The 19,326-nt window shown below is 43.1% G+C and overlaps 1 protein-coding gene across 2 annotated transcripts in view; it reads right to left on the bottom strand.

Moving 5' to 3' along the window:
- The window catches only part of LOC140714854 (monocyte to macrophage differentiation factor-like), a 69,163-nt gene that overhangs the window by 35,008 nt on the left and 14,829 nt on the right, over positions 1–19,326 (bottom strand). For both annotated transcript variants that reach the window (XM_073026531.1, XM_073026532.1), the window contains exons 2-3: positions 3,947–4,028; positions 2,682–2,842 (exon numbers count right to left, since the gene is read on the bottom strand). In XM_073026531.1, the coding sequence (XP_072882632.1) occupies positions 2,682–2,842; positions 3,947–4,028 (243 nt within the window). The remainder of the gene's footprint in view (positions 1–2,681; positions 2,843–3,946; positions 4,029–19,326) is intronic.

Below are 19,326 nucleotides of genomic sequence, written 5' to 3'. Positions count from 1 at the left end.
CAAGAAGAGCAGCTGGGATAAGTCAGGCAATTACACACTTACTGTATCTGTCTAACATCAATGGTAGGGAAATTACAGATAAAAATCCAAGACAGAATCTACATTGGAGATTACTCAAAGATAGTCAGCATGGAAGATGCTATCTGACTAATTTGACTGAACTTTTTAAAGGCAACCAATGTACCGATGAAAGCAGTGTGGATATTATGGTGTAAGGACAACATGGTAGTGTAACGCTTTACAACACCAGCTGTAAGATTGTGTTCCTGTCGCCATCTGTAAGGTTATACATTCTTCCTGTGACCATGTGGGTTTCCTCCGGGTGCTCCGGTTTGCTCCCACATCCCAAAGACGTACGGGCTAAGGTTAGTGAGTTGTGGGCATGCTATGTTAGCACCAGAAGCATGGTGACTCATGCATGCTGTCCAACACAATTCTCAGATTTGATTTGATGTGAACAATGCACTTACTAAATGTTACTATGTACTGTACATGTCACAAATAAAGCTAATCTTTATCTTTGTCTTTACATGGACTTTATTAAGACCTTTGACAAAGTTTCATGTGGTCCCAAAGCCCCATGGGATGTTAATAAACTGGATCCACAACTGGCTTGGTGAAAGGAGGCAAAGTGTGATGGTGAAGGGTTGATCTTGTGACTGGAGGACTGTGACAAGTGCCATACCACAAGGTCTGATGCTAGAACCTTTACTGTTTGTTGTCTACATTAATGATTTGGAGCTGTGATTAGTAAGTTTGCCAATGGCACAAAAATGGTGTTGATTTTGAGGAGATATGGTATAAGATTCAGGATGATAATCATCAGTAGGTAATGTGGGCAACAGGTCAACGGCAGATGCCATCTCTCTGACACTACATTCCTCCTTAGAACACCTGGAGAATAAAGACGCATATGTAAGGCTCCTTTTCATTGACTACAGCTCTGCCTTTAATACCATCATTCCAAATAAACTGATTCCTAAGCTCTGGAACCTGGGTCTTAGCACTCAGATCTGCAGCTGGATCTTCAACTTCCTCACAGACAGGACCTAGGCTGTAAAAATAGGGAACAAGCTCTCCTCTACAATCACTCTGAGCACCGGTGCCCCACAAGGCTGTGTACTCAGCCCCCTGCTGTACTCACTGTACACCCATGACTATGTAGCCAAGTTTCCATCAAACTCAATATATAAGTTTGCTTGTGACACCACAATTGTAGGCCGTATCTTGGGTAATGATGAGTCTGAGTACAGAGAGGAAATTAAGAACCTGGTGGCATGGTGTGAAGACAATAACCTATCCCTCAACGTCAGCAAGACGAAGGAATTGGTTGTTGACTTCAGAAGGAGTAGCGGACCGCACAACCCGATCTACATCGGTGGTGTGCAGGTGGAACTGGTCAAAAGCTTTAAGTTCCTCAGGATGAATATCACAAATGACCTGACTTGGTCTAACCAAGCAGAGCCCACTGCCAAGAAGGCCCACCAGCACCTTTACTTCCTGAGAAAGCTGAAGAAATTTGGCCTGTCCCTTAAAACCCTCTCTAATTTTTATAGGTGCACCATAGAAAGCATTCTTCTAGGGTGCATCACAACCTGGTATGGAAGTTGTCCTGTCCAAGACCGGAAGAAGCCGCAGAAGATCGTGAACATAGCCCAGCACATCACACAAACCAATCTTCCATCCTTGGACTCACTTTACACTGTACGCTGTCGGAGCAGTGCTGCCAGGATAATCAAGGACACGACCCACCCAGCCAACACACTTTTTGTCCCTCTTCCCTCCGGGAGAAGGTTCAGGAGCTTGAAGATTCGTACGGCCAGATTTGGGAACAGCTTCTTTCCAACTGTGATAAGACTGCTGAACGGATCCCGACCTGGATCTGGGCCGTACCTTCCAAATATCCAGGCTTGACTTGCACTACCTTACTTTCCCTTTTCTGTTTTCTAATTATGATTTATAATTTAAATTTTTATTATATTTACTTCGATTTGTACTTCAGGGAGCGTGAAGCACAGGATCAAATTTCGCTGTGATGATTGTACGCTTTAGTATCAATTGTTTAGTGACAATAAAAGTAAAGTAAGTAAGTAAAGTGGGCATTGCAATCATAGGTGGAAGTTAAGGTTTAAAAATGTAATGTAATATACTTTAGGAAGATGAATAAAGACTGAGGAATCTAGAGAAGCACTTGAGCTGGCCAGGCTACAAACCAAATGGGAGTAATATACGTGAATCTTGCCATTGATATGGTGGCCTTTTTTATTTGCTTTATGACTCCCTGGATCTAGTATAATGATCATCCTAATTTGTTCTGAAAATGCTAAGTAGGTCTACTGATCTCTCTAGCAACACACACAGAATGCGGGAGGAACTCAGCAAGTCTACGGAGGGAATAAAGAGTCGACGTTGGTGTTTATGGTTGATGTTCTCCTTGCTGATTTAGGGCAGGTCAGTCATAGCGTCATCATGCCAAAGGGAAAGGAAAATATGGTAATTCCGCTTCTCCTGGTGACCACCTGCAATTCCCACTATCATTGTGACAATTACATGAGGACAGGATCTGCTTAGGTGATCGTTTACAGACAATGCAGCAGAGTTGTGTGTGGCCCTTGTAACCAGTAGATGTACATGCATATACCGACCCCATTGAGAAAATGAAGAATGCTAGCAAACACTACCTCAAGTGACTCTTCTTCCATGCAATTATGTGGAAGAAAGTGGAGACGATGAACAGTGCACATAGCCCTACACCGTACATCCAGGCAGTAATCTTCTCCCACTGGTCATCTGACAGCCTATGAAGCAATGTGCTGCCAACAATTGCTGGAACAATGAGAAACTAGGAAGAAAAGATAAACCAATTCAGAAGTTTACACACTTTCTCACTTCTCTAATGGCTACCTTTGCTATTGGGGTAGGTTTCTTTTACCTCCCTGGGGAGGTGGATTTCTGATTCTGCTAAATGGAGTCTAGTGACTTCAGCTGGACACTACAATGCTTTGTGTGTCAGACGAAGATAGCACTGGGTTCAGCTCAAATCAATTAGATTGTTTCTTCCAGATGCTGAGGTTGAGGGGAGACCTGACAGAAGTTTATAACATAATGAGAGGCATAGACAGCCAAAATCTTCTCCCCAGCGTAAAAATCTTAAATACTAGAGAAGTAAAAGATGTAAAAGGGACCTAAAGGGCAGCTTCTTCATGTAGGGGCTGGTTCATATATGGAATGAGTTGCCAGAAAAAGTGCTTGAGGCAGGTTCCATATCAACATCCAAAAGCTTTTTGGATAAGTGCATGGATGGGAGGTATTCAGAGCATATGGGCCAAGGCAATTAGGACTAGCCTGGTGTGCACCACAGTCAACATTGAAGAGTTGGACCAAAGGGAATGTTTCCATGCTGCATTACTCTTTGGCTATAATAGGATGAAAGGGGAATTTATCAGCAGATAGTGTGGACTCCTCAATCCTGCACTGGCATTCAATATTGTGACTGATCTTTCTCTCAACTCTCCTTTTCCTGGGAATAGACTCAATTACTGAGCCTTCTGAAGGAGAATGTTCTAAGCATTTACAAAGTCTCTGAGTGAAGGATTTTAAAAAATCTCAGACCTTGATGCTGACTCTTTGTGATACAACAATGCCCCTTCATTCTGGAGCTTGTTGCCTGAGGAAACGTACGAATAGAATCTTCGAAGTATAGAGAGTGATAAGGTTTTCCTGTTAAGAGAATGCTCAATACAATTCCAGGATTACTATCTGCATCAGGGTGGGATGCACATATGGAACTGCAATCTGAGGCTTTCCTCAAACAGAAGGGGATATAAAGATGGCTATTCTTTTGATCTTAGATAGAAATGCCCGGAAATCTAATCTTATTCCTGAGAGACTCCTCTTCCATCTCTTTTTCCCAAGGAAAAGCCCTGGCAGAAAAGGAAATACTTACTGCGTGTGTATAACAGTTTGCAGCATGTTCGTAGGCAGTGGGCTGGTACCGGGAATTAGCCGGAGGTCTGTTATTCATAAACCTATGAAGAAAAGAACTAATTAAATCAGTGAGAGTTTACTGTACTAAAATTGGCTGTCACAGTCCATACAATATTGATTTCACTTCAAAAGCACTTCACTAGCTGAACAGTGCTTTGCAAAACTGTGAAAGGGCATGAATCAATTCAGCTTGTTTTCAATGGCTAGTCTTTGTCTTGAAATACAATCAGAAGCAACAAAACTTTACCTGTGTCAATTCAAAGTTCAAAGTAAATTTATTATCAAAGTACATACATGTCACCATTTACAACCCTGTGCAAATTCAAAAGTAAAGAATAATAATATTAAATAAATAATCTATATATTTTGAGAACATGAAATGAAGAGTCCTTGAAAAGTCCATAGGTTGGGAACAAATCAAAGAAGGGGCAAGTGAAGATGAGTGAAGTTATCCCCTTTGGTTCAAGAACCTGATGATTGAGGGGCAATAACTGTTCTTTGTAAATCAAACATTACTAATTTTTTTTTAAAATGGCTGTCAAATATGATTCCAGCAGCCTGGAGGATTCTCTTCTTATTAGACAGTCTTTCAGAATGAAGGATTTCTGTGGGTCCTGATGCCTTAAACAGGATCAGAATCAGGTTTAATATCACTGGCATATGTTATAAAATTTGTTGTTTTGCAGCAGCAATACATAATAATTTCAAAAACTATAAATTATAGTAACTATATGTAAGAAAAATAAATAAGTAGTGCAAAAAGAGAGAGAGGTGATGTTCATGCATTCATTGAACACACACAAAATGCTGTAGGAACTCAGAAGGTCAGGCAGCATCTATGGAAAAGAGCAAACAGTCGACGTTTGGGGATGAGACCCTTTATCAGGACTAGATTCATGGTCTCATTGTCCGTTCAGAAATCTGATGGCGGAGGGAAAAAACTGTTTCTGCAACATTGAGCATGTGCCTTCAGGCAACCTGATGGCAGCAATGAGAAGAGGGCATGTCCAGGGTGATAGCTGTCCTTAATGATGGATGCAACCTTCTTGAGGCATCGCTCCTTGAAGATATCCTGGGTGCTGGGGATGTTAGTGCCCATATGGAACTGGCTGAGTTTACAACTTTCTGCAGCTTTTTCCAACTCTGTGCAGTGACTCCTCAACACCAGACCGTGATGCAACCAGTAAGAATGCTCTCCATGGTACATCTGCAGAAATTTGCAAGTGTCTTTACTGACATACCAAGTCTCGTCAAATTCCTAATGGGATACAGCCACTGTTGTGCCTTCTTTGTAACTGCATTAATATGTTGGGCCCAGGATAGAACTTCAGAAATGTTGACACCCAGAAACTTGAAACTGCTCACCCTTTCTATTGCTCAATGAGGACTAGTGTATGTTCCCTTGACTTCCTCTTCCTGATGTCTAAAATTAATTCTTTAGTCTTACTGACATTGAGTGCAAGGTTGTTGTTGTGGTGACACCACTCAACCAGCTGAACTACCTCGCTCCTGTATACCTCCTCATTACCATCTGAAATTCTGCCAGCAATAGACGTTTCGTCAGCAAATTTGTAGATTATATAACTGCGCCTAGACACACATTCGTGGGTGTAGAGAGAGAGTTGTTGTTGTTGTTCGTCCTTCGGAGTCGAAGACGACCACAACTTCTGTCAGGTGGAGGGTTTGTGACTGTGGGTCCGGAGGTGACTGGTGAGGCCAATCTGGGCCCTGAAATCTCGCCCACATGTGGGACACATGAGGGTAGGTGCTGCAGTGGAAGTGGAGGTAGCTCAAGCCTTGCGTGCGGCGCGTTTCCTCTGAGCCCCTGTGGTGCGTCTGATTTCTGCTGCATACGCTCCTTTAGTGGTCCTGCTCCACCAGGTTGGGCGGTCCAGAGCAAGCGATTCCCAGCTACTGGGATTGATGTTGAGGTCTTTGAGGGACACTTTGAGGCAGTCTTTGAAACGTTTCTTCTGCCCTCCAACTGAGCGCTTGCCCTGGCTCAGCTCTCCGTACAGCAGCTGTTTTGGTAGTCGACTGTCAGACATCCTGACGACATGGCCAGCCCATCTGGCTTGGGCTTTCTGTAAGAGGGTGTAGACGCTGTGGGTGCTAGCCCGCTCCAGGACCTCTGTGTCTGGGACTTTGTCCTGCCATCGTACGTGGAGAAGTCTGCGGAGGCAGCTCAAGTGGAAGTGGTTGAGCTGTTTAGCTTGTCTGCTGTAGACAGTCCAGGTCTCACTGGCATAGGGGAGGGTGGTGAGAACCACTGCTCGGTAGACCTTCAGCTTGGTGGTAAGGCTGAGTCCTCTCCGCTCCCATACATTCTCACGGAGTCTCCCAAAGGCGGCACTGGCTTTGGCAATTCTGTTGCTGATCTCTGCATCTATGTTCATCGCTCGTGATAGAGTACTGCCCAGATAAGTAAAGCTGTCGACTGCCAGTAGCTTCTGCCCCTTTACTGTGATGTGTGGTTCCTGGTAGGGCTTTCCGGGTGCGGGCTGGTACATAACTTCAGTCTTTTTGGTGCTGATTGTAAGTCCGAAGTTGTCACAGGCTCGTGAGAAGCAGTCCATTTTTCGCTGCATCTTCTGCTCTGTGCTGGCGTTGAGGGCACAATCATCAGCGAATAAGAGGTCTCTGACGACGGTCTCCTTTACCTTTGTAACAACCTGTAGACGCCGGAGGTTGAATAGCCCACCGCCAGTCCTGTATCTGACGTGTATACCATCCTGACAATCGCTGAAGGCATCATTCAGCATAGCAGAGAAGACCATGCTAAAGAGTGTAGGGGCGAGAACGCACCCTTGCTTCACACCGTTTGTCACTGGGAAGGCTCCTGACTCATCACCATCATCCAAAACTTTCACCATCATGCCAATCGTGAAACTGCCGAACAATCGTGATGAACCTGCTAGGGCAGCCAAACTTCTCCATTATCTTCCATAAGCCATCTCTGCTGACCGTATCAAATGCCTTGGTCAGATCGACGAAGGTCATAAAGAAGTCGCTGTGCTGCTCTTGTCATTTTTCCTGGATTTGGCGTGTAGCAAATATCATGTCGACAGTTTCACACTCTGCACGGAAGCCACACTGGCTTTCTGGGAGGAGACCTTGCTCAAGGTGTTGGAGAAGGCGATTAAGCAGGACGCGAGCCAAGATCTTCCCAGCTATGGACAGGAGGGAGATGCCTCGGTGATTGTCACAAGACTGGCAGTTGCCTTTCCTCTTGTAGATGTGGACTATGCTGGCACCTTTCAACTGTTGCGGGACCGTTCCTTCATTCCACATAGACCAGAAGAGCTCAGTCAGCTTCTGCATCATGAATGGGCCTCCTGCTTTGTAGACTTCAGCAGGGATTGCATCTGATCCTGGTGCTTTGCTACAAGAAAGTTGCCTGATGGCTTTTCTGACTTCTTCTTCTGTGGGGAGGTTGTCAAGGTCCAGGTTGATCTCCACCTGAGGTAGACAGAGCAATGGCCTCATCATTGATTTCGGCAGGGCGGTTGAGGACCTGGTTGAAGTGTTCAGCCCACCTCTCCAAAATCTGCTTTTTCTCTGTCAGCAGCCAAGTCCCATCTGCACTGGGGGGGCGGGGGGGGGGGGGGAAAGGAGCCAGAGGACTGAGGTCCATACACAGCCTTCAAAGCGTCATAGAAACGCTTGGTGTTGTGACTGTCTGCGTAGCCCTGGATCTCATCGGCCTTATTGCTGAACCAGATATCCTGCATCTCACGGAGTTTCTTCTGCACTTTCCGTCTTGCACTGGCAGTACAGCAGTGGGCTAAGCATGCATCTTTGAGGTGCACCAGTGTTGGTTGTCAGCTAGGAAGATATGTCACTTCCAATCCACACAGACTGTGGTCTCCCAATGAGGAAATCAAGGATACAGTTGCAGAGGGAGGTACAGAGGCCCAGGTTTTGGAGCTTGTTGATTCGAACTGAGGGTATGATTGTGTTGAATGCAAGCTGTAATCAATAAACAGCAGTCTGATGTAGGTATTACTACTGTCCAGGTCATCCAAGGCCAAATGGACAGCCAGCGAGACTGCATCCGCTGTACACCTGTTGCGGTGATAGGCAAATTGCAGCAGGTCCAGGTCCTTGCTTAGGCAGGAGTTGACCAGCCTCTCAAAGCATTTCATCATAATAGATGTGAGTGCAACTGAGTGATAGTCATTGAAACAGCTCATCCTGCTCTTGAGCATTGGTATGATTATTGCCCTTTTGAAGCAGGCGGGAACCCCTGACTGCAGCAGTGAGTGACTGAAGATAGCCTTGAACATTCCCGCCAGTTGGTTGGCACAGGTTTTCAAAGTCCTACCAGGTACATCCTCAGGGCACCATCATTGGAGTATATCTCCAAGATTAGGGACATAGATGGGTGAATGCACACAATCTTTCCCTTCCAGAGTTGGGAAATCAAGAAGCTAACCCACACTTCTACTTTTTCATCCAGGTCATTTATAAAAATCACCAAGAGGAGGGGGTCCCAGAACAGATCCCTGCAGAACACCACTGGTCACTGACCTCCATGCAGAATCAAGAATCAAGACTGACATAGCTTTTTCCACCTACAAGGTCCATATTTGAGCTGTCGGAGGAAGTGGCTGGCAGGTACATTTTCAAAGCATAAAGGTTTAGAGAAGGATTTGTGCCTAATCAGGCAGATGGGGATACCTTATTTGGCACAGATCAATTGGGCCAAAGGACCTGAAACTGTATGAATCTAAAGGTATGATTAAGGAAATAACAAGCAGGCTAGACAAAGAAGAGTCAGTGGATGTTGTGTATCTGGATTTTCAGAAGGCCATTAACAAGGTGTCACACATGAGACGGCTTAACAAAATTAGGGCCCATGGGATTACAGGAGAGATATAGATAGAAAATTGGCCGACTGGCAGGAGGCAAAGAGTGGGAATAAAGGGGGCTTATTCTGGTTGTCTGTTGGTGTCTAGTGGTGTTTCCCAGAGGTCTGTGTTGGGACTGTTTCTTTTCATGTCATATATCGACAATTTGGATAACAGAATTGATGGCGTTTTGGCCAAGTTTGTGAATGATACGAAGATAGGTAGAGGGCAACATAAAGCAGAAATCCACAGCACATTACATGGCCTTCAGCCCACAATGTTGTGTCTACCATGTAACCTACTCTAGAAACTGCCTAGAATTATTCTACCTCATAGCTCTCTATTTTTCTAAGATCCATGTAACTATCTAAGAGTCTCTTAAAAGACCCTATTGTATCTGCCTCCACCACCGTCACTGGCAGTGCATTCCATACCCACCACTCTCTGTGTGAAAAACTTAACCCTGACATCTCCTCTGTACCTACTTCTAAGCACCTTAAAACTATGCCCCCTTGTTTTAGCCATTTCAGCCCTGGGAAAAAGCCTCTAGCTATCCACACGATCAATGTCTCTCATCATCTTATTCATCTCTTTTAGGTCACCTCTCATCCTCCATTGCCCCAAGGAAAAAAGGCAAAGTTCACTCAAGCTATTCTCATAAGGCACGCTTTCCAATCCAAGCAACATCCTCGTAAATCTCCTCTGCATTCTTTCTAATAGTATCCTCATCCTTCCTGTAGTGAGGTGACCAGAACTGGACACAGTTTTCCAAGTGAGGTCTAACTAAGCTCTTACATAGCTGCAACATTACTTCATGGCTATTGAACTTAATCACGCAGTCGATGAATGCCAGCACACCATACGCCTTCTTAACAATACTGTTAACCTTTGCAGTAGCATTGAGTGCCCAAGATCTCTTTGAACCTCCACACTGCCATGAGTCTTACCAGTAATACTATATTCTGTCTTCAAATTTCACCTACCAAAATGAACCAATTCACACTTATCTGGATTGAACTCCATCTGCCACTTCTCAGCCCAGTTCTGCATCCTATCAATGTCCTGCTATAACCTCTAGAAACCCTCCTGCCTATCTACAACACCCCCCCCCCCCCCAACCTTTGTGTCATCAGCAAACTTACTAACCCACACTTCTACTTCTTCATCCAGGTCATTTATAAAAATCACCAAGAGGAGGGGGTCCCACAACAGATCCCTGCAGAGACCACTGGTCACTGACCTCCGTACAGAATATGAACCATCTACAACCACCCTTTCCCTTCTGTGGGCAAACAAATTCTGGATTCAAAAAGCAAAGTCTCCTTGGATCCCATGCCTCCTTACTTTTTGAATGAGCTTGGCAAGGGGAACCTTGAAATCCCTATACACTACATCCACCGATCTACCTTCATCAATGTGTTTTGTTACATCCTCAAAGGAAGATAATGTTGAGGAAGCAGGGGCTCTGCAGAAGGACTTGGACAGATTTGAAGAATGGGCAAAGTGGTGGCAAATGGAATATAGTGTAGGGAACTGTATGGTTATGCACTTTAGTAGAAGGAATAAAGGAGTAGACTATTTTCTAAATGAGGAGAAAATTCAAAAATTAGAGATGCAAAAGAACTTGGGAGTCCTTATGCAGGATTCCCTAAAGGTTAACTTGCAGGTTGAGTTGGTGGGAAGGAAGGCAAATGCATTAATATTCAGAGGACTAGAATATAAGAGCAAGGATGTAATGCTGGAGCTTTATAAGGCATTGATTAAACCATATAGAGTACTGTTTGCAGTTTTGGGCCCTTTATCTAAAAAGAGATGTGCTGGCATTGGAGAGGGTCCAGAGAAAATTCATGAGAATGATTCCAGGAAGGAAAGGGTTAATGTATGAGCAGCTTTTGGCGGCTCTGGGGCTGAACTCGTTGGAGTTTAGAAGAATGAGGGTGCATCACATTGAAACCTACTGATATTAAAAGGCCTAGATAGAGTGGATGTGGACAGAATAGACAATAGATAGTAGGTGCAGGAGTAGGCCATTTGGCCCTTCTAGCCAGAACTGCCATTCACTGTGATCATGGCTGATCATACACAATCAGTACCCCGTTCCTGCCGTCTCCCCATATCCCTTGACCCCGCTATCTATAAGAGCTCTATCTAACTCTCTCTTGAATGCATCCAGAGACTTGGCCTCCACTGCCTTCTGGGGCAGAGCATTCTACATATCCACCACTCTCTGGGTGAAAAAGTTTTTCCGCATCTCTGTTCTAAATGGCCTACCCCTTATTCTTAAACTGTGGCCTCTAGTTCTGGACTTACCCATCAGCGGGAACATGCTTCCTGCCTCCAGCGTGTCCAATCCCTTAATAATCTTATATGTTTCAATCAGATCCCTCTCATCCTTCTAAATTCCAGTGTATACAAGCCCAGTCGCTCCAATCTTTCAACATATGACAGTCCCGCCATTCCGGGAATTAACCTTGTGAACCTACGCTGCACTCCCTCAATAGCAAGAATGTCCTTCCTCAAATTTGTAGACCAAAACTGCACACAGTACTCCAGGTGGGCTCTCACCAGGGCCCTGTACAGCTGCAGAAGGACCTCTTTACTCCTATACTCAATTCCTCTTGTTATAAAGGCCAGCATGCCATTAGCTTTCTTCACTGCCTGCTGTACCTGCATGCTTGCTTTCATTGATTGATGTACAAGAACACCTAAATCTTGTTGTACTTCCCCTTTTCCTAACTTGACTCCATTCAGATAGTAATCTGCCTTCCTGTTCTTGCCACCAAAGTGGATAACCTCACATTTATCCACATTAAACTCATTCTCATACCATCCTCCTGACATTTCACACTGCCACCCAGCTTTGTGTCATTAGCAAATTTGCTAATGTTACTTTTAATCCCTTCATCTAAATCATTAATGTATATTGTAAACAGCTGCAGTCCCAGCACCGAACCTTGCGGTACCCCACTGGTCACAGCCTGCCATTCCGAAAGGGACCGGTTAATCGCTACTCTTTGTTTCCTGTCAGCCAGCCAATTTTCAATCCATGTCAGTACTCTGCCCCCAAAACCATGTGCCCTAATTTTGCCCACTAATCTCCTATGTGGGACTTTATCAAAAGCTTTCTGGAAGTCCAGGTACACTACATCCACTGGCTCTCCCTTGTCCATTTTCATAGTTACATCCTCAAAAAACTCCAGAAGATTAGTCAAGCATGATTTTCCCTTCATAAATCCATGCTGACTTGGACTGATCCTTCTACTGCTATCCAAATGTGTCGTAATTTCCTCTTTTATAATTGACTCCAGCATCTTTCCCACCACTGACGTCAGGCTAACCGGTCTATAATTCCCTGTTTTCTCTCTCCCTCCTTTCTTGAAAAGTGGAACAACATTAGCCACCCTCCAATCAGCAGGAACTGTTCCTGAATCTATAGAACATTGGAAAATGATTACCAATGCGTCCACGATTTCTAGAGCCACCTCTTTAAGTACCCTGGGATGCAGACCATCAGGTCCCGGGGACTTATCAGCCTTCAGACTCAACAGTTTATCCAACACCGTTTCTTGCCTAATATAAATTTCCTTCAGTTTATCCTTTACCCTAGTTCCTCTGGCCACTATTACATCTGGGAGATTGTTTGTGTCTTCCCTAGTGAAGACAGATCCAAAGTACCTGTTCAACTCGTCTGCCATTTCCTTGTTCCCCACAATAAATTCACCCGTTTCTGTCTTCAACGGCCCAATTTTGGTCTTAACTATTTTTTTGCTATTCACATACCTAAAGAAGCTTTTACTATCCTCCTTTATATTCTTGGCTAGTTTACCTTCATACCTCATTTTTTCTATGATATTTTCTATGGTACCTCATTTTTTCTATGATGTTTCCTATGGTAGGGGAGTCTAGGACCAGAGGGCATAGCCTCAGAATTGAGGGATGTTCTGTTAGAACAAAGATGAGGAGAAGTTTCTTTAGCCATATGGTAGTGAATCTTTGGAATTCATTGCTATACATGGCTGTGGAGACTAAGTCAATGAGTATATTTAAAGCGGAGGTTGATGGGTTCTTGAGTCAGGGCATCAATGGTTCTGGGGAGAAGGTAAGAGAAGGGGGTTGAGAGGGAAAAGGGATCAGCCACAATGAAATGGCAAAGTAGGCTATATGGACTGAATGGCCTAATTCTGCTCCTTTGTCCTATGATCTTATGCTGCCTAAGTTACTGAGTTCTACCATCATTCTGTGTGTTCGAGTCTAACCAAGTTTTTTGTGAGGTATTTATATCAAATTAATGGCTGTTCAGTGGTTAGGTCCTGCCTACCTCATTCTGTTAGACATGTTATTCAATGGGTTACTGCACCACATTCTTAGTGGTAATAGGAGGTGGCTTCAAATTTGGAAGCTATTTAAATGCCACAAAGATTGCGTGACTGCACTGAGTAATATCTTGTGCAACTTAGGGCAACACCTGAAGTATAATCACAGCAACAGTCCAGACACTCAGACACTAGTTGTGTCACCAGTCCAACACAAAACAGATTATGTTCACAAAAATATCCAATTGCTTGCAGCAGAACACTAACTAAAATTCCCATCAGGTGCCTTAGTGATACCCAAGAAATAATTTCCAGAACATTCAAGAAAGTACTCAGGGAGTCACGTATAAATATCTCAGTCATGAAATCAAATCAAAAATACCAGGAAGACCACAGTTCAAATCCCAATTTCACCTGCCATAACAAATCTCAGTGGGGAGAGTAAATGGATTGTAGAATTAAAGGAGGGGCAATAAAAAGTGGAGACAAGCTGAAAATTAAACAAAATGGCAGATGCCTAAACTCCTAAATTTAATGAAAAATTGCTGGAACAATCAGCATTCTGTGCAAAGAGGAATAGTTAATATTACAGGTGCAAGATCCTTAATCAAATCCAGGAAAAAAGCGAACAAGTTAGTTTTCAGTGGTAAGGAAGATGTGGAAGGAATGGATGGAACAAAGGGAATTTGTATTTGGAAAACCATGGCCTAATTAGTAACAGTCTTCAGCTTTCTGTGGGGCAAGTCATCTCTTACTAAATTACAAGATTTTCAAGTAGGTGATGAAGGTAGGGCCATGGATGTTGACTACATGCATTTCAGTAAGGTGTTTAACAAGGTCCCACATGGTAGGCTCATTCAGAAGATTAAAATGACTTGGCTGTTTGGATTCAGAATTGGTTGGTGGGACTTATTCTGGTTGAGGTCCGTGAATAGTGATGTTCTGCAGAGATCTGTACTGAGACCACTGATGACTTGGAAGAAAATGTAGCTGGCTGGGTTAGTAAGTTCACAGAGCATATAAAGATTGGTGGCACTGTGGATAGTGTAGAAGACTGTCAAAAGTTACAAAGTCTTCAGTAAAAGTGCGACTATGGGGAGACTACATACTCTTAAAGACCATCAGGACTGCCTACGTGTGGAGCCATGGGATGGTCTTGATTTTTAATGTCTCTTTCTCCTTGAAGAGCATTAAGGTGGGCAAATCCTCGATGCCTGATCAAGTGCACTTCCAGACCTTATGGGAAGCCAGGCTAGAAACCTTAGAGGCCCTTGTAGAAATATCTGCTTCATTGTTAGCCACTGGTGAAGTTCCATAAGGCTTCAGAGTGGCTAATGTTGTTTCATTGTTCAAGAAAGGTAGCAAGGTCAGACCAGGGAACCACAGGCTGGTAAGTCTGACTTCACTTGTATGGAAGTTTACTGGAAAGAATTTTGAAGTCAAGGGCTAAATCAGGAATAGTCAACATAGTTTATTTTGCATGGGATGTCATACCATACATAGATATTATAGGCTGAATGCTCTGTTCCCATGCTGCAACTGTTCTATGAGTGAAAATGATGACAGGAAGAAATAGCCAAAATCAGAAACAGGTTTAATATCACCGGCATATGTCATGAACTTTGTTAACTTTATGGCAGCAGTACAAGGAAACACATGATATATAAATGTAACACTCTGTAAGGTTTCCCTGCTAATGTAATGGTTTCTCTGTAGCAGCAGTGTTTGGGTTATGACTAGAGGTAACTGGGCTTTGGAATGTGCGCCATCCAATGAGAGGTGTGTTGTTTCTTTCTTGTGGGTCTGAGAGAAGGTATTTGTGGTCTTTTCTTCAGCGGAAGATGGAGAGAGAAGATGCCAGAATGGAGAGGTCGTAGACTGCAGGACTGAGTGGACGTAGAATGGGGTCAGGATTCGACTATGCTTGGGGAAAATCATAGAAATCGGTGGAGAACGAACAGACGGGGAAGCCGTGAGCTCCAACATGCCCATTAGACTGTTTCATTAAAATGGGCCCTTTTCTTTTTGTTCTCTTTACTAACCCTCTAGGTCAAATTAAGTATAAAGCTGAATTGTTTAATTGTATATGGTGTACTGTTTGTGATTTGTAACAGGGGAAAACTTCACGCAGCATCCACACAAACGAGATTTCGTAAGTCTGGCGGGCCAGAGTGTCTTTTCCTAGACTAACGCAGCCCACCAAACCTGGGGTTACATAAATATAGAGAAAAACACTGAATTTCAGTAAATATATATAGTCTATTAAGTAGTTATGTTAAAATAAGTGATGCAAAAAAACAAAACAAAAATACAAAAGTAGTGAGGTAGTGTTCATGGGTCCAATGTCCATTTAGAAATTGGATGGCAGAGGGGAAGAAGCTGTTCCTGAATCGCTGAGTGTGTGCCTTCAGGCTTCTGCACCTCCTTCCCTACGGTAATGAGAAAAAGGCATGTCCTGAGTGGTGGGGGTCCTTAATGATGGATGACACCTTCTTAAGGCACTGCCCCTTAGAGATGTCTTGGATAATACAGAGGCTAGTACCCATGATGGAGCTGACTAATTTTACAAGTTTCTGCAACTTACTTTGATATTGTGCAGTAGCCACCCAACCCCCCACACCAGATGGTGATACAGCCAGTCAGAATGCTCTCCATGGTACATTTGTAGAAGTTTCTGAGTGTTTTAGTTGACAAACCAAAGCTCCTCACACTCTTAATGGAATATAGCCGCTGTCTCAAATTTGAGGAGAAGCTAAAGTCAGATGTATCAGTATTACAGTGGAGTAAAGCAAATTACAGAGGCTTGAGAGAGGAATTAGCCAGAATTGCTTGGAAAAGAACACTGGCAGGGATGACAGCAGAGCAGCAATGGCTGGAATTTCTGGCAGCAATTTGGAAGGTGCAGGATCTATACATCCCGAAGAGGAACAAGTATTCTAAAAGGCAATTTAATACAACTGTGGCTAACAAAGGAAGTTAAAGCCAACATAAAAGCCAAGGAGAGGGCATATAATAGAGCAAACATTAATGGAAGTTACACGATAGGGAAGCTTTTAAAAACCAACAGAAGGCAACTAAGAAAGTCATTAAGAAGGTAAAGAGGGAATACAAAAGTAAGCTATCCAATAATATTAAAGAGGATACTATAAGTTTCTTCAGATAAATAAAGTATAAAAGAAAGGCGAGAGTGGATATCAGACTGCTCGAATAAGATGCTGGAGAGGTAGTATTGGGGACAAGGAAATGGGGAAGAACTCAACAGGTATTTTGTATCAGTCTTCATTGTGAAAAACACTTGCTGTATGATGGAAATTCCAGGTGTCAGGGGCATGAAGTGTGTGAAGTTATCATTTGTAGGGAGAAGGTTCTTGGGAAACTAAAAGGTCTGAAGGTAGCTAAGTCACCTGGACCAGTTGGTGCACACCCCAGGGTTCTGAATGAGATGGCTGAAGAGATTGTGGAGGCATTAGTAATGATCTTTCAGGAATCATTAGATTCTGGAATGGCTCCAGAACACTGGAAAATTGCAAATGTCACTCCACACTTCAAGAAGGGAGAGATGCAGAAGAAAGGAAATTATAGGCCAGTTAGTCTGACCTCAGTGGTTAGGAAGATGTTGGGGTCAATTGTTCCACAGGCATCTGTGTTGGGACTGATTCATTTTACACAATATGTAAATGATTTGAATGATGGAATTGATGGCTTTGTTGCAAAGTTTGCAGACAATATACAGATAGGAGCAGGTAGTATTGAGGAAATAAAGAGGCTACAGAAGGACTTGGATTGATTAGGAGAATGGGCAAAGAAGTGACAGATGGAATACAGTGTTGGGAAGTGTACTTTGGTAGAAGAAATGAAAATGTTGAATATTTTCTAAATGGAAAGAAAATACAAAAAAATGATCATGAGATCAATTGAAAAGGATCTTGGGAGACGTTGTGCAGGATTCTCTAAAGGTTATTTGCAGTTTGAGTCTGTGGTGCAGAAAGCAAATACAATGTTAGCATTCATTTGAAGAGGACTCGAACATAAAAGCAAGGATGTAATGTTGAGATTTTATAAAGCACTGGTGACGGCTCACTTGGAGTAGAAACATAGAAAACCTACAGCACAATACAGGCCCTTCAGCCCACAAGGCTGTGCTGAACATGTCCTTACTTTAGAAATTACCTATGGTTACCCACAGCCCTCTATTTTTCTGAGCTCCATGTACCTGTCCAGGAATCTCTTAGAAGACACTATCATATCCGCCTCCACCATCATCTCCAGCAATCCATTCCGTGCACTCACCAGTCTGCGTAAAAAACTTACCCCTGACAGCTCCTCTGTACCTACTTCCAAGCACCTTAAAACTGTCCTCTCGTGCTAGCCATTCCAGCCCTGGGGAAAAGACTCTGACTATCCACATGATCAATGCCTCTGTGAGCAGTTTTGGGCCCCTTAGAAAGGATGTGCTGAAACTGGAGAGAATTCAAAGGATTGAACAGCCTGTCACACTAGAATTCAGAAGAATGAGGAGTGACCTAATTGAAACCTACCAAATGCTGAAAGGCCTTGCTAGAGTGGACATGAAGAGGATGTTTCCTATGACGGGAGAGTCTAAGACTAATGACACAGCCTCAGAATAGAGGGCCGTCCTTTTAGAATGGAGATGAGGAATTTTTTTAGCCAGAGAGTGGTGAATCTGTGAAATTTGTTGCCACAGGCAGGTGTGGAGGCCAAGTCTTTATGTATATTTAAGGCAGAAGTTGATAGATTTTTGATTTGTCAGGACATGAAGGGATACAGGAGGGAGGGGGTGAGGGAGGCAGGAGATTGGAGGGAAAATGGCTCAGCTATGATGAAATGCTGGAGCAGACTCGATGGCCAAGTAGCCTAATTTTGCTACTAAATCTTATGGTCTTGTCTTCTTTATAGCTGCATCAATATGTTGTGTCCAGGCTAGGTCCCCAGAGATATTAACTTCTTATATAAACAGAAAGAGGGATATATTAAGAAATAAAGAACAGTTGTATGCAAAATATAAAGGGAAAACTAGAAGACAAACAACCTGGGATTATGAGAACTACAATTCTCTGCACTTTAATTAGATGCAAAAAGATAAAAGCTACAAGTTCTGAAAATAAAAGCAGAGAATGTTGTAAATGTTTAGCAGGTTAGACAGTATCTTTGGAAAGAGAAATATGACCTGAAGCTCCTCAACCTGCTGAGCATTCTCTGTTTAGACTGTCACTTCCATCTACCAAGAAACAACAATCATTAACTATCAATATAATTTTTATAAATTTCTCTTTGCATTATTTTAAACTTGCAATGTATTTTGAATTGAATTTCACTCATTAGTTCAAATTCCAGATGCAGTGTACATAATAAAATACCATACCTTTTGAAACAATCAGTATACAAGTCAGTAGAATTAAAAAGCATTGCAATGGCAAGGCAAAGGGCTGCATATAGGCAGGAATCTCTTTTCTTGCTTTGGTCTTGATTTTAATGAAGGAACGGCTAAACATGAATCAGGTTTCAATCGTACTAACTGTTTTTTCTAGTCATCTGCAATTTCAAGGCCAGTTATCAATTAAAATTAAGAAGTGCCTTATCTTGAAGTTACTGAGAATTGTCATTAATTATAAAAAGTACTACCAAACTAATTATTTCATAATTTAAAGGATATTGCTAATTTCATATGGAGTTCATCAGAGACCTGGAGTGACATAGGGCCCAGAAGTTCCATGCTGGCTCCCAGGAGAACAGTCTCATTAGTCACATTCCCCCTCTCCCACCATTTTCTGCACCTTATATTCTGCCTGAGTCATCTACAACTCTGCAGCATGAACAATGAGTTCACCAACTTTTAGTAAAGTACTTCCCCTCTATCTCTTTACTCTCTTCCAGATCCAGCTGCCAATCACACACACTCCTCCCACTGGTTCCCCACATTCACTACTCCCACCTACTCTTTGATTCCATACTCCACCTTCCCTCAGATTCTATCATCCTCGGTCCTGTATCACATCTCTCAGTTTGTATCTGCATTCTCTCCCCTCCCAACCCAACACATCTCTCCGCCTGGATCCACCTATCACCTTTGAGCTCTTGCTCCACCCCTTCCCTCCACCTTTTTATTGGCTACCTCTCTTCTATCTTTCAGTCCAGATAAAGGTTCTTGTCTCAAA

Source organism: Hemitrygon akajei, chromosome 22 (assembly GCF_048418815.1).
Source record: "Hemitrygon akajei chromosome 22, sHemAka1.3, whole genome shotgun sequence".
Lineage (NCBI taxonomy): Eukaryota > Metazoa > Chordata > Chondrichthyes > Myliobatiformes > Dasyatidae > Hemitrygon > Hemitrygon akajei.
The sequence above is the reverse complement of the archived record's forward strand: the minus strand, read 5'-3'. Positions and strand labels throughout refer to the sequence as shown.